The sequence below is a fragment of the Chaetodon trifascialis genome, chromosome 4 (genome assembly GCF_039877785.1).
Source record: "Chaetodon trifascialis isolate fChaTrf1 chromosome 4, fChaTrf1.hap1, whole genome shotgun sequence".
NCBI classification, from domain to species: Eukaryota; Metazoa; Chordata; class Actinopteri; order Chaetodontiformes; family Chaetodontidae; genus Chaetodon; species Chaetodon trifascialis.
This window is the reverse complement of record NC_092059.1, coordinates 12217296-12233319: the sequence shown is the minus strand read 5'-3', so window position 1 is coordinate 12233319 and position 16024 is coordinate 12217296. Positions and strand designations below refer to the sequence as shown.

General features: G+C 40.7%; 1 protein-coding gene across 1 annotated transcript; it reads left to right on the top strand.

Annotated features, from left to right (window-relative positions):
• Positions 1-260: 260 nt before the first annotated feature.
• matk (megakaryocyte-associated tyrosine kinase) lies at positions 261-11825 on the top strand. Its single transcript, XM_070961755.1, has 13 exons — positions 261-387; positions 681-728; positions 1607-1720; positions 1816-1931; positions 2234-2453; positions 4491-4584; positions 4760-4825; positions 4972-5071; positions 5280-5364; positions 5509-5582; positions 6527-6722; positions 7090-7176; positions 8918-11825. Exons 2-13 carry the CDS (start codon positions 720-722, stop codon positions 9143-9145), a joined length of 1389 nt encoding a protein of 462 aa, XP_070817856.1. The 5' UTR covers positions 261-387; positions 681-719; the 3' UTR covers positions 9146-11825.
• The last annotated feature ends 4199 nt before the right edge of the window (positions 11826-16024 follow it).

Here is a 16024-nt window from a genome sequence, read left to right as displayed (position 1 = left end):
GTCTCCTGGGTTGTGTTGTCATGCTTCGCTGCAAATCTTTAACCCGTTTCTGCACAGTTTTGTCGTGATAAACGCAGGAGAAGGAGTCATCGACAGCGTCACTTCTTGCCTCTCATGAAATATGAACCGCATTTTCCTAAATTATGAGGAAGTGCTGTGACAGACTGATATGAGTGCTCACACCACAGCCGCAGTGCATGTTGAGGAGGTGAATGACTACAGAATCAGTTCCTCAGTTGTTCTTATGAAAAGAGAATGTCATCACAGAGTGAGACAAAGGGAACGGCAGCTACTGAGGGTCTTCGAGTCGTCTTGGTTGTGTTTTCTCCCCGTTTCCTGAGCCAGCAGCTGTCCTGAAGAGGAGGACGGCTGTCCACAGAGCTGCAGGTACTGAAACATTCATGTCGATGGTGAACCAGACCGAACAAGCTGTCAGGGGATGTTCATCATCTGGCTTCCACTTTTGATTAATGGGACAGCAGCACCCTCCGACCTGCTTACAGCTTCATTTATGCTTTATAATAGTCTTGGATGTCGTTTGTTAGTTTCATCAACAGCAGCTGCTGTTAAAGTCTCCAGTGAGGTATTTAAAAAGACAGTGTGTACTCAGTATTATATACATGCTGTATGGACATGATTTTATATTCTGGCTGTTCAGTGACATTTCTTCTCTTTGACAGGTGTTCAACACAGAATTATCGAACCGTCCAGTGCTGCTCATGGCAAAGGTACTGTAAGCACTGTGATACAGAGCAGATGTGTACAACAACATCAGTAGTTTTAAGCGTCAGTCAGTTCCCTTTAATCTCTGATGGTGTTTTTGCAGAACCCCAAGCGACAGATTCAATGTTTGATTAGTCTGACAAATACAGCAGAATTGAAAGTTGTTATGAAGCTGAAGCCAGTCTCAACCAACAAGCTGATTACTCACCATTTTAGCTCAACTTGTGTTTGTTTGCAAAAGTCTTAGTTAGTGAAGTAATTTCCATTTAATTTGTATACTGGTAGAGTATAAAGTGCAATGAAAAGAAAAATGTAAAGTATCTCAAATTTGAGTAAATGTACTGTTACATCCCACCAATGGTCATATTGTTAGAATGAACTGATCAGGGTGTGAGGCTCTAAGCAACACAGAGTTACAGCTGTTCATTCCAAAGTTTCTGATGTAACACATTATTTTAGGGGCCATAAATTCCTTATTGTTTACAATGAGTTTACTAGAAAGAATTATGTAATTTGGCATTGATTGCAGGGAAAATAAAGACATTGTGAAGTCGGTACACCTTCAGTATATTTACTGCATTTAAATGCAAAACTAGCTTTACCTTGAGTCTTTCAGTCAGTGCAGCTGAGCATACGCACCGGTTCAACAGGAAGAATGAAGTTTCTAATGATTAACAGCAAGTTATCAATGATGAAAAAAGATCCACCTGCGTTTTAATGAAACAGTAATGATGCTTAAACTCAACTGACCTAACAGTCACAGAGCTTTGTCTCTATTCACCTTCATCATTTGTACCAAATTCTACAAAGGAAACCAATTCTGTCTCCATTATTTCAGACAGACATGCCTCTTTCTCTTTCTATTATTCCTCTGCTGCTGCAGATGAGCTGGGCTGCTGGTACACAGTGTGTAGCCAAGGGGGACCACAAGAAACCCAAACCTGGAGAACTGGCGTACCGCAAGGGAGACATCCTCACTATAGTTGACACAAGCACGGTACAGTCACGTGTAGAAGGAGCAAAAGACAGCGTTTGTTGCCAGAGCTGTTATTTTCAATCATTTGACATGAGACTCTGAATGCTCTTTTGTAGAAGAAAGGTTATTACAGAGCCAAACACAACACCACGGCAGAGGAAGGACTCATAAACTCCACCAATGTGCGTGAAAGAGAAGCTCTACGCGTGGACCCCAGCCTCAGCCTCATGCCGTACGTCTCCTCTTTTTTTGACACCTCAGTAAGATGTACACATGTACATCCAGTTTACAAGCAGTGTGACTGTCACATGGAGGCGCCCTACTTTCTAACTTTAGCAGCCGCTTTGGTCAATATTAAAAACACATCTTGTGACCACACGGTGTGGACTGATGCTGGACGTGCAAACAAACATTGTCTCAGGATTAATCACTCCAACTTCCCTTTTGCGGTGTGCAAACTTCTGAATGTCAGAAAATTAGTTAAGAATGAGCAGGAGGGGTTTATGTGGCTCACACCGTGCTGTTGTTCACTAGCTGGTTTCATGGGAAGATTTCCGGCCCAGAGGCGGTGTGTAAGCTGCAGCCGGCAGAGGATGGCCTGTTCCTGGTTCGAGAGTCCATCCGCCACCCTGGTGACTATGTCCTGTGTGTTAGTGTCTCCGGAGAGGTCATCCACTACCGGGTCATTTATCGGGACAACAAGCTGACCATTGACAACGTACAGTATTTCTACAACCTCATTGACATGATTGAGGTAAGAGGCTCTTGGTTCACCAACCTGCTCAACAGGCGGGAAAATTTTACACGTTCACCTCCATGGTTTAACATTTCAAAATTAGCACAAAACACAAAGTAGAACTGAGGCTGATGGGAATGTCATTAGTTTTGCAGGTATTTAATCATAAATAAAAGTATCAAACAAGGGAAAATTTTGGTTTAATGGTCGTAGATGAAAAATTTCCTTGCAATTCATCCAGTTGTTAAGATATTTCACTCAACACTGGCAGCCCCGTGCAAACTGTATTTATGGAAGAACTGTTTGTTATCAGCCTAACTGACACCAGTGAAAATATATAAACTTGTGTGTCGACATGAGGCAGAGGCAGGAAAACCCACGATGCACAGCTGCACTGGCGAAATGCAGTAAAACACGGCCATAACCTTTGAATGGCCTGATCCAGCACATAGACACAGTGTTCTTATTAAGCAAGTATGCGAGGCTGTCTTGAAGTGTATCAGCAAGGACAGCACTGTGTGTATCAAGGATGCAGCTGTAGATCTTCTTCTTCTTTTCTCTTCTGACAGGTGACAAGATACAGTCACCTCACAACAGCCACACCGCAAAATGTATAAATGGATGCAAAGAAAAGAGGAAGTGGCTCTCTCAGCCTGAAACTGAGGCTGTTTGTGTGTGCATGCAAGTGTGACAACAAAGAGGAGTGAAAGAAGCCATCTATGTCAAGGTTGAAAAACTGTTTCTGAACAGAGGTGGAGGTCTGAGACACCACCTTTCTCCCACATACAATGCTGTCCTTTCATCTCTTCCAAAGAGATTCAAAAATGTAGCCTCTAAAAACAAAAAACAAAGCCATACACACATGGCTCAAGGAGCCTCCCAATGACAAGAATGGCACACTAACGAGGCAGACGACTGTCGTTGACACCCAAGGGTCGCACCCTACGCCACCTTAATGGGGGATCGTTTGCCTCACAATAGAGTGATACCATCCTTGGTTTTGGGGGTCGGCCTCACTTAGAGGATAAATACTTGAATCTAACACCATTTCTTTGGACTAGAGCTGTCCTATCTAGTCTGATGCGCATGAACTGATGAAGCCTGCTCGGATGAGAGGCGAAACGTCTTCCAAGACAAACTGACAAAGTCCAGTTGCGAACGATTGGATGCCCTGAAGCCCCCAAGTGTGACAACAAAAACTCAGACAAATACCTTTTGCTTGTGAGCTCTTAATTACAGAAGAATTCCCCTACACAGTCCTTTAATGGCTTATCTGTACTTGGCCCACGCCTGTGTGAGGTTGCTGCCGTGAGGTTTGGAGATGGACTCGACAGAGGCGGCTGGCTGTGGTTCAGCACCGTCTTATCAGTGAGCCACAGATGGCTTCGGGCCTGAGTCAGACCGGCTGACTTGCTCCTGCGAGGAAGCAGAGGGATGACATTCCGCATGAATATTTGGGCTGAATCATGTTGGAAATGTCGCACTGCTGGCAGACCTCTCACAGAATAAAACCAGGCTCTGATGTGTCACTCACTCACTCACTCACTCACTCACTCACTCACTCACTCACTCACTCACTCACTCACTCACTCACTCACTCAATGAGCTCATCATTTACTGGCACAATTCAGTTCAGCTGCTGCCTCTTGATGCTTTCTGCATTGTGTCGTTAGGAAACAGAGACGTTACGCTGACACCGAAACTGAAGAGCATCTGTATTCTGCATTTTTCTAACACTTTCTAAGGCTAAATATAGGGTTACAGTCATTGCATTGTTATCAAGCCACAGTCCTGCCCACTGGTCTGTTTCCTGTGCTCTTGTGTGTCTCAAGTTCTTTGTGTCAAAATTTCAATCAGCTCATTAGGCTCTCTGTAGAGCTACAGAAAATACTAACATGCTCTGTACACGCAGAAATCTGATGTATGCGGTGCGTGATGTACATAAACACGTGTTCACTGTGGTCAAAACGAGGAATCACAAAGACGACTGAACGTACCAGATGAGGAGACGTCTACTATAAATAACTGAATGCGTGTGTTGATCTCTGTTTGCAGTTCTACTCAAAGAACAAAGGCTCCATTGCTACAACTCTTCTGAAGCCCAAACAAAAGCAGGGAACCAAGTCGGCTGAGTTGGAGCTGTCTAAAAGTATGATTTTTTTCAAATAAAATAATGAATTGATAATCGTTTTTCATCTATCAAACACAATAATTGCTTTATCCACCACTGTGTGCTTATGGATGTCAGAGGAGGTGTGGGTGGTAACAGCATGTAAAGGTTTGTGTGTCGTTTACAGTGTTTTTCATGTGTCTGTCCTCTCCAGCTGGGTGGCTGCTGGACATTACGAAGCTCAAACTGGGAGAGAATATTGGAGAGGGGGAGTTTGGTGGTGAGCTTTCTTTGATTTTATTATCGGCTTATCTTTGTTCCCTCACAACATTCATAATGAAAAAGTGCCGGCTAGCATTTACCAAAAACAAAGAATTGTGTCTGAGTCAGGCGGGATGTGTTCTGATGTGCAATTGTGAACCCCAGCTGTTTATGAAGGAGAGTATATGGGCCAGAGGGTGGCAGTAAAGACCATTAAATGTGATGTCACCGCTCAGGCCTTCCTGCAAGAGACCACAGTTATGACGTGAGTCTGCAGATTTCCTCAATTTTGATGTTTTTCCCATTTGCAAAACACTTTGACGAGCTCAGTATTAATTTCTTACAATTAAAAAGCGAAAAATGAACTGTTATTGTGAAACTGGTCATATTTCGAATTAGATGCATCTGGGTAACGTGTTAGAAGTTTAATTCTCGCTGTCTTCTTTTTTTTATTGTGGTTTCGCTCCTTCCAGGAAGCTCCAACATAAAAACCTTGTGCGCTTGTTGGGGGTCATTCTTCACAAAGGGCTTCATATTGTCACAGAGCTCATGACTAAGGTACTGTAAACACAATTATTTTATGTATTTTATATATGCTGCATCTCCCTGTCTGGGTGTCGTGTTTCTCATGATACTAACTGAGAAATCTTTTAGTAGAACCTCGCTCAAGTACTTTTGAATATGTGTGTGTTTGTGTTGCAGGGGAACCTTGTTAACTTTCTCAGGACAAGAGGACGCTCGGTCGTAAACTCAGTTCAGCTGCTCCGCTTTGCTCTGTGAGTTCAAACTTCAAAGATAATATTTAAATTTCATCTCCAGGCATTGATTTACCCCCTAAAAACTCATCTCTGTTCATAAAAAGTGCATGTTTAGAAATTATATGTATGTTTTTAACCATGAAAAACAATCCCATCACACCTTGCATTAGCTTAGATCTAACTGCACCTTTGCCTTCATGCAGTATGCAGATCTACGCAGTCCACTGATACCTGCGCCTCTCACCCACAGCTTCGACTCTGCTCATCAAACATCAGCAGCAGCTTGTATCTGATTGTCTGAAAACATGAAAATATTCAGTTTCAGTTTTGAGTTTGTACCAGGGCAATGATTCATGCTTGGTTCCCTTTGTGTTTTCCAGCTAATAAGTCCCAAATACAGTCATCTGTGTTCAGACTTCTATTAGTCAATGCCAGTAGCACTTACAGCAATTCTGACTGCTGGGGATAAAAGTTCAGTGTCACCTTTCAAAAGAGTCCAGCACCATGCATGCACTCCAGATGGTTCAAGAACAGCTATTAATTTACTTTGGGTATGCCTTGGATAGGTGTTTTAATGTAATTTTTAAGGTAAGGTAAGGTAACTTACCAGCATGTTGGCTCGTACTCACTGTGTCTGCAGGATAAATTCATTTATTTAATTCATTTCACATTTCACCATAGCTCCACCCTGCAAGTTGACAGGATGGGTTCCTCATGTATATTACAAAGGCTGTCTGAATCCATGTTTGTGAGACTTCTTATTGGTCCACTGCACATTCAAGGTGAAAATGCCCTGACACGGCATAGCCTGCTTATTTCATTCATGATGTGTCTTATAGCATAAAAAAACACCATATAGACATGTTAATAAGCATAAAAGCTTGATTTTCATTGAAGGGGGTCATTAATGATTATATATACATTAATACATTATATACATTACTCTGTGTATGTGCTTACAGTGATGTGTGTGAGGGGATGGAGTACCTGGAGTCCAAGAAGTTGGTTCACAGAGATTTGGCAGCTCGTAACGTGCTGGTTTCTGATGACAGCGTGGCCAAGGTCAGCGACTTCGGACTGACTAAGGTGGACTCGAAGGCGCCAGATAACGCCAAACTGCCAGTCAAATGGACGGCCCCTGAAGCTCTGAAGAAAGAGGTGGGTTTGAAGAGTTGTTGTGTCACTTGGGATTTGTTTTTCTATTTCCGTATCTGTTTCTGCTTCTCTTCAATACCCAAGTGTTAACTCAAGGCCTCTACATCCTGCTTTGACTTCCTGATTAAATGTAATTATTAGTATTTCATGATCATTTCCACTAAACCTTTGTGCAGTTCATTTTAACGGTCACCTTTACTTCTTTGTTGGAAGGTGCTCAAACTAGTTATTACATTTAATGATCATTGACTCCTAACAATACAGTCATTGTGCATTCACGTATGTACTTAGAAACACTTTACTCAGTATGACCTACTAGAAAAGGATTCTACATTTTTTATTTGTGCATGCATTTGCTCTTATCATGTAGAAATTCTCCACAAAGTCAGATGTTTGGAGCTACGGTGTTCTTCTGTGGGAGATCTTCTCTTATGGCCGTCAACCTTACCCGAAGATGGTATGTAGAGCCACTAATGTACTATTATAATATGCCTTTGTGTCTGTCAGTGTGTGTTTATATGTGTGGGTCATGAGACACTCATTTTCAGCAAAAACTGCGTTAAAACAATAGTTTGACATGTTGGGAAATTTGCTTATTCGCTTTTTTGACAAGACTTGGGTGAGACAATCGACACCACTCTAGGGTCTGTACGTTAGATATGAAGCTATGGTCAGGAGGTGGTTAGCTTAGCTTAGCATATTGACTGAAAAGATGGGGAAACAGTGAGCCTGGCTCAGTCAAAAAGTAAGAAAATCCACCTACCAGCACCTCTAAAGCGCTCTAATTAACATGCTATATCTCATTTGTTTAATCTATACAAAAACCAAAGTGTTAAAACATTATAAATTGTGGTTTTATGGGTGGTTATGAGCTGGAGTGTTTATTAAATCAGTCGGACAAAATCAGTCTTCTGTCTGTGAAGTTATCTGACCTCCATGGAGGTCACTGAAGCGTCAGTCAAAGCGACGACATCCATCTTGTCCGTTTGTCTCTGTGCTCAACTGAAAAGCAGATTTTTCTGAACCCGACAGGAAAGAGCATCAAGCTTGTTATGTAGCTCTGTTTCCATGTCATGTCAGGAGTCCTGACTCCATCACGTAGTAGGTGTGTTAGTGGAAAGCTGCCAGGCCTGGTGCTCAGATCCGTCACTAGACCATCATCTCTGAATCGACTTACTGTGTCTGAGCAGGAAATACTTCAGGTCACCAAGTTAATTGCAGTCCATTAGAGAGGATACAGGTTTAGTCTCTACTGCTGAACGTCGTGACAGGATAACATGCAGAAGTAAGCTTAATGTGCTAAGCAGTTGATGTACTTTATGAGCTGTTTGTAATATAGAAGGAAGAGGAAGGGGCTTGGCTGTGACACACATGCAGTGGTGGAATGTAACTAATTGCATTTACTCAAGTACAATTTGGATTTACTTGTACTTCTCACTTTAAATGTGAGATGTTCAAACTCAGATACACTGTTCAAGACCCAAAGAGGTAAAATTATCCAATATTTTTCTGCAGATCAAATGCTTTTACTTTTAATATTTTAAGTGCATTTAGCATAGTATACGCAGTTTAATTCGTAGACTTGTAGATGTCAGAGGAGGCGTAGGTGGTAACAGGCCAAAACAGAGGGAGCAGAGGTTGACGTCACATGCTGGCAGGATCATGTTGACACTGTAATGGAGAGACTCTGGAAAGGAAGAAACTACGCTCCTTAAACACAGCTCTGTTTGTCACAGTGTCTCTCAGGTAATCCCTGCTCCCTGACCATGGAGGTGATTTGTATCTCAGCCAGTGATTCAGTGAGGACGACAGCGTGATGAGGCAGCATTAATCGAGGGGATAGTTAGCACAGCACGGCTTTACATGAGTCTTTTGCACCTGACTTCAGGTGGTGTCCTTTTAAACGCAGATGATTACCTCCTAATCACAGCCTGTTTAACATATACACAGGCTGAGTTACTTGGGTCAAGTTTATTTTCCCCTCAATTAATCTCTGCACCTGGTAATTTGTTATCTGTTGGCAGAAAAAGTGAGCTGAGAGACCAAGGCAACGACACACAAATACCATGACATTGCTCTCCAGTTATGTTTTTATTTCAACACAGCCGAGCTGGTGAAATTTGTTTAATTAATGTTTCCTCCTTTTGAATCCTCACTGATCCGAAATCCTTCCTCTGCCATTGCTCCTGCTCATGCAGTCTCTGAGGGAGGTGAAGGAGGGAGTGGAGGGGGGCTATCGCATGGAGGCTCCAGAGGACTGCCCCCCTGGTGTTTACGCCGTGATGAGGATTTGCTGGGAGCAGGAGCCACGCAGGAGGCCTGCTTTCCACAAACTGAAGGAGAAACTTGAACGAGAGATGGGTAAAGGTAGCCCAGGCCCTGGGTCAGAGCGCCAGGATGGGATCAGGTCTGAGTCTGGATGCTGATTTTGGGTGTGAATCTTGAACTCCACAACAGTGGGAATAGAGTGCCGGCTGTTGGACAGCTAATCCGCACATCGTTACCCCTCCTGTTGAGTAAGGACCCGGTTGAGTAAATGTTAACAACTGGATTCCTCTAATCTAACAGATGGGACAAGACAACCATCGTGTAACTGGTCATTGTGTACAACCAGTGAGCAATGGTTCAGTGTTGGGAGCCATGAATATACTTTGCGAAGTGGATCTGAGCAAAGCAAAAATGGGTGGTCATTTTCAATATGAGAATTGTAGCATTTCAGCATGGCTCTATGGATGTTCAATGTCGGTCTGTCATTGCACTGCTTTGATCAAGACTGAAATATCTCAACAACTATTGGATGAAACTTTGTACAATATTCATGGTCAGCGGATAAATCCTAATGACTTTTTAAATTTACAACAACAAAAAGGGATGGCTAAAAGTTATTTCAGTTGTAATATCTCTCACTGTGTTAACACCCATTTTAAATCAACCCACAGAACAATGCACAACCACTACTTATCATGTCTGTTTTTCATGGGATTTGTTGACATGAACAAAGATGCAGAACATCATCAGTCTCATCATTAAAGGGAAAATTTTGCCACATTGTATGTAGATGTCCTGGGTTAAGATAAGTATGAGAAATGAGAAATTTGGGTGTTGATGGGCGCAATGTGCGATCTTCTGACTCCCCATGCCTGCTGAGCAAGATGGCTGCTGGGTGCTACCCAATGTTGCTGAGCAAATTAATTCCAGTAGTTTGACCATTTCTTTTTCAAAGTTACCATCATAGCATTATGGGTACCTTCAGGTCATGTATGTCAAGTAAATTTATATACAGCAGCAACAGACACAAACATACCAGCGACTAGCAACAAAGCTAATGCTAGCTGAACCAGCGCTGCAGTATGAAGTACATAAATCAACATGAGAAAATGGTTACCAGCATCCAACCTACTACTCTCATTATATCGTTGGCTTCAAATTAGGCTAAAGGCTCACATGGTTTCTCTTGACCATCCTTTACTGGAGAAATATTAGTCCAACATCACCCCTGCCTGGGAGTGCAGTAGATAGTCACATGCAGCATGCTAACAGCTAGTTCAACACGCTAAGCTACGGAAGAAATGGTAAAACAAACGGATTCGTTTAGCTAGGCAAGGACTAGAAAGTTGTTTTTCTTCCTTGACAGCAGCTACCTCTCTGTACACGTCAAACGACAGCTCTGGTGTTGAAAGAAGAACACCTTTTCAACTTTCTCTGACAATATAGCACATAGTGAGGAATTTATTGCTTCAGTTAACTACATTTACCATTAACACTGATTGGACATCCATATAACATGGAGATTATTCCCTTTAAACACTATTGTGATGCTTGATCATGAGTGGCAGCACCTTAATGTACACTGAGTTGGAACCTCCTGACATGTTCAAACATATTATGTTTGAATGTCAGGTTACTTGTTAAGAGTAACTGTCAGCTGTCTGTTGACTGCCATGTGAGAACGGTACCTGTACGGTCAATAATCCAATGTTTACATGAAGAGTGAATTCAGGTTATTTGTTTTTAATGTCAGCGAGAGATGTCAGAAAATGCTGAAACATATGTATAGGAATGAAAAGGACAGAGATTTCTTGGTATCTTGGATTAAATCGCAGATCAGCAAAACCTACTTGTATCCCAGCAATATGCCATGAACTCAGGGCTTAGTATGATAGTTATCTAATGTTATTGCTGGTATACAGTAAGTAAAGAATTTTACTTACATATTTCGCAGCAGTTTGCTAGTGTGCACAGGAGATTGGGAGGGTTTCATGTACTCCAGATGGTTTTGATTGTGATTGTGATTGTGATTCATTCTCCTAAAGTACAGTTGTTTTTTGAGTGTAATGAAGGTCAGAATTCACATGAAATTTGGCATGTACTTATATTTTTTCAGATTTCTTTTTAGAAACCAAGCCTCGTGCTATGTTTGACACTTTGTTCATCACAATCCAACGGTCAGCGTACTCGGGGCCGATTTTGATTCAATTCTTTCAAGTTTAATGTGTTTCGTGAGAGTAAATCTATGGAAAATATGTCATTTATTACTACTTTTTCTTCCCTCTTTATTGGGATTTTGAGATTATTGGAGTGACTTTGTGTTATCCACCATCCTCCTAGGATTTTTGCAGGTACAGAATATTTTCTGCTTCCCTGCAGATGATTATTTTACATACACAGTTACACTTTCTGTTTATAAAAGCACATGTACTGCTCATTCTACGGGATGCGATTGTCAGCTGTTTTTTGATAGAAATTCAGATAAGACTAATACACTTTAAGTTCAAAACTCACTGCAAAATAAAGCCTTTTTTTGTATTGTTGTCACGTCACTGGACCAAATGAAAGATGTCATTTGATTTAAGTCTATGTAAGCCTGGTATTTGTCTCTGTCCCAGGAGAAGGACCCCAAATTGAGGCTTGATCCTTCGTCTCTTGTTACCATACAGTGCAAGTGAGGGTCCTCCACGATTTGTTCAATCTGCTCTGTTTTCCAGAAGCTCTCTAATGGGATGAGCAGCAATTTTATGCACAAGGATTTAGAAAACAACCAAAAAATAATAATAAAAGATTTGCTGTCTTTGATGGGGATGAGTTAAAACATTACTGAGTGAAGGATTTTTATTTATTTATTTATTTATTTATTTATTTATTTATTTATTTATTTATTTATTTATTTATTTATTTATTTTCCTGAAAATCAATGGTTCCTAGCATTGACACAGGGATATCAGGACAAAGCTTTTTTTCTTGGTCACCCGTATGCTGATGGCTGAGTTTTGAATACGTTTTTTGTCTCTCTTTTGACGTTCCATCCTCATGATGGCCTGCTGGAGCGAAAACAACAACAGATTCCCAATGCTAATGCCACACCATGAATCAACTCTAGATGCATTGCTAAAGTCTGTCACTTGCTGAAGAATCAGTTGGGCAGATGATCATCCAATCATGGTTGGTTGTGGATGTGAATATCTTCAAATTAAGGCAGAATCAGCACTTTCATCTCATGGTTTTCATTCATGTCCAGTTTGCTGGATTACAGAGCAAAAATAACAAAAAAGGGTCACTGTTCCACTGCCTGTGGACTGCACCATGTAGACCCTTTGTGGGGTATATATTTTTCTGACTAACAGCTGTGTTGAGGTCTCTTGTTATGGCACAATACCTTATATTTCTTTTTCAGATGAACACTCTAATAGTTTTCTAACAATGTCTGCTTCAGCCCAAGCCAATGAACAGGGACAGACTCGAGACTAACTAGAGTGTTTTCATGGTTAGGTTTAAGTAGATCGTGGACACTTGAGAAGGACTAAGGTCAGAGTCCAGAGGCTGTCCAATTCTTTCAGCCAATTAGACATAAGGTGCTCTTCCTAGAAAACTGTATCTTATTATCTAAGCATCTGCTCATCTCTGAGGTGCTTTCTTTTGCTTCAAAAACCAATTATAACCCATCAGTACCAAGATCACCACACTACAACCAGACTGATCGGTGCCCTTTTAAAGGGAAATTCTGCATTGTTTTGTTTATTCTTTGTAAACCTGGATGATATTCTTCTGTCTATTGGTCATCATCTCACCACGTTGAGATGATGAGTCAAGCTGTCAACTGTTCTGTGGTGGAAGTACGTCATTATGTTCAGTAGGCTAGTCTTAACATATTTGCTTCCTACTAAAAATGTGACTGAAGTGAAGTGTGTTTAGCCCAGAACACACTGTACAGCAGCTAAGTAGGTCAGGCTCAGCACAGTCCATATGTGTCATGGATTGACCAGTGTCATAACACTGAGCAATAAACAACACTGGCCATGCTCATCGATACATGAAATCATATCTCCAAACAGGAAAAGTAATGGAGTTGTTCACACAATTGTCTCTGTCATAGTCTGCTTTTATTGCCAGCATTTCAAACGTTTTTGTCTCTGAAATGGTCAGTTGTAGAAATAAGAAGTCTGACATTAGCAATGCTTAAGTGACTTGCTGACCTACCTAAAGGAGAAATTTACTTTTATGTTCACAATTTTTTTCTGTAATGGATTTTCACTCTATTCAAACTTATTGAATAAACGAAAGAAAAATATCTAATAATGAATCAATACATCAGATATTTTGATAATTCGACTTAAATTGTAGGAATTTAATCTGCTATATACAGTTGTGGTGTTGTCAGCTAACTGGCTGAATGGAGATAAACAGTGCAGGATAATAACATGGAGTGTTTCCTGTGCACACATGGTGACTGTTCATGCACATATAGCAGTAAATCTATAGCATTTTTTTTCCTCAATTCATTTATTTTTCCCAGACTGGCAAAACTCTGAGAGGTTAGATGCATAAGGGTCTAATCATCAAGGACACATAACACACTCACACAAATTGCTTTCGAATTAAATTCAAGTGTAAATTTTAAAACGTTCAATCTTATTATGCTTCAGTTGCTCTGGCCCAAAGCATTTGGGTCATGTGTTATAATTTCCATCCACATTTTGTCTTATGGTCGATGCACCTCCTCTGTTTTGAATTCATTAAAGAGTCCTGACATTCACCTGATCAGAAATGTTGGGAAGTAGTTTTGGCTCAGGTCCTGAGAGATTACATTATCTTTAAAGAGCTAACAGTAACAACTTTAAGCCTGACCTCTAAGCCATAGTGAATCTAATTATCCTGCCTGGTTCAAATCAGATAACATTATTCAGTGACTGAAACTTTGTGAATATTAGCAAACATATGGGAAGGAAACGTTTTATAGCCACAAGAAACCACGTGCTGGAAACTAAAATAGTATGTACCTACAAAAGTAATCAAGGAGCACGTCAGTAACTGACTACATGCTTCAGTTTAGGGTAACGTTAGCCAAGTTAATTATTTCATAATCTGGAGATAACAAAGCTCATTTTCTCTCATTATCTCAAGAAAACGAATGGCAGATATCTCAAGATATTGAGATAATCAACTTGATATTACAAGAAAACAAAAGCCGTAGGGACTAATTTAAGCTGAAAATGTCAGATCAACACATCAGACTGTACTTCAATCTTACACCCACCAGTTGTTTCTTTTCCAGTTTACCTTTGCCAACAAGAGTTATTTTAGTTGAAGCCTATTGGACAGGAATACATATGCTTTAACTTAATCACTGTACGTAAACCTATCCCTTATAATGATTTGGCATAATGTAAATACACTCATCAAATCAGTGGGGAAAATATTCTTATTCTTCTCATAAAAAAATTAATGTGGTTTGTTTTCTGAAAGTCTTTTTTCTTGTCTTATTATCATTTTATATATACTTATAGATATTTAGATATTATTGTTTATGTCACAAGAAAACAACTTTTATCTCAAGATAATTAAGTAACTTTAACTAAAAAAATTGCCTAAATTAACTAAAAAAATACACACACAGCTGTGCTGGGTTTCCGTACATTAATTTTGCATTCATGCAAAATGCATTTTCCTGACAGAATCACATGAATTCCCTGTTAGACCACCACCACACTCCCCTCCCACACCCCACCCGCCCCCCGCCTCCCGCCTCCCGCCTCCCGCCTCCCGCCTCCCGCCTCTCCATCGCGACCGTAAGATGACATTGTGCATTTACACATTAGCTGCTTTTGCCTCTAATAGGATCAGAGGGACTTACATTGTCATCTGATAAACTAAGCAGCTTGATAACTACACTGCTCCTTCTTAACCAATTTATGCTCAATTAAAATAACAGAGAAATAATGGAAGGACTAAAATGTATCAACAAAATTATGAGGGGATAAACGAACACCTTACACTATCATTACTTGTTAGTAGTGAGAGTCATTTTGCTAACAGACTGGTGACACTAATGGGAATGTAGGATTATGGAGGCAAAATAATGTTGTTATTGTGCTACGCTCTGGTTTTCTGGTCTTTTCTCACTTTGTTGATTATTGCTGTTATGACCTTAATGCCTCTGTTATTGATATTTTGGACACTTCAAAACACACAATTTTCAATGAATGTGTAAGGACCGAAATGAAATTTATTGTTTCATTTCTTTTGTTCGTTATTATTAGTGTGGTTGCTGCAGTTGTTGTTGCAAAAGTGTGTTCATGTCAACTGAACTTTGGATTTTCGGATAGAAAACTGGAGCACCTGGACTAACCCAACCAACCAACCCTAACCACTGAGCCTATATGCTGTTCTAGGAAAGATATTTTTTTCTGTGAGGAGCAGTCTTACCCAGATCATCTGTCTTAGAAGAGTTGGAGCTTAGAGATGACAGGTGCAGAGGAGAGATGGATCCGTCTTAGGTTGAATATCCTGGTTTCTTCATCTCTGGCTCCAGTATTTTGTGACCTCACAGCTGTTCTTCAGAGGTTTATGTCTGAAAAATCTAGGCAGTGGCTCCCTGGTACCTGCAGAGAAGCAACTGTAATCCTCTGAACAAACATGGCTTCCTTTGCAGCTGAGGTGATGATACTTTCGTTTTTTCATATTCAGCCATTTTTCTTTTCCTCATCTTCAAGTCAATTAGTTCAGCATTCTCCATCTCAGCATACGTCCCTTAGATTTAAGTGTTGACCTTCCTAACCCTCTGACTGTGATGCAGCACTTCAGTCATGCTTATGTTAGCATGTTGCTGCCTGTCATGTGTCATACATTCCACCTCCTCTGCAGCAAGCTGCTCCTTCATGTTCTTTGGCTCCTACATCTGCCACCAGCCCTAAAGAAGTTTATTCTCTGGTTTAGATTGATACAGAGCACGTCTCTCTGCTCCTACCTGTCTGTTGTGTTTCCTTTTTTTTTTTTTGGGTTTGTTTTTTAATTTTCTGTGTGACTTAGCG

Bases quoted from the DNA above. Each gene is read 5' to 3' on its own strand.
- matk (XM_070961755.1), top strand. The intron at 1,721-1,815 runs GTACAGTCACGT...GCTCTTTTGTAG, and splicing joins CTATAGTTGACACAAGCACG to AAGAAAGGTTATTACAGAGC. The intron at 7,177-8,917 runs GTATGTAGAGCC...CTGCTCATGCAG, and splicing joins GTCAACCTTACCCGAAGATG to TCTCTGAGGGAGGTGAAGGA.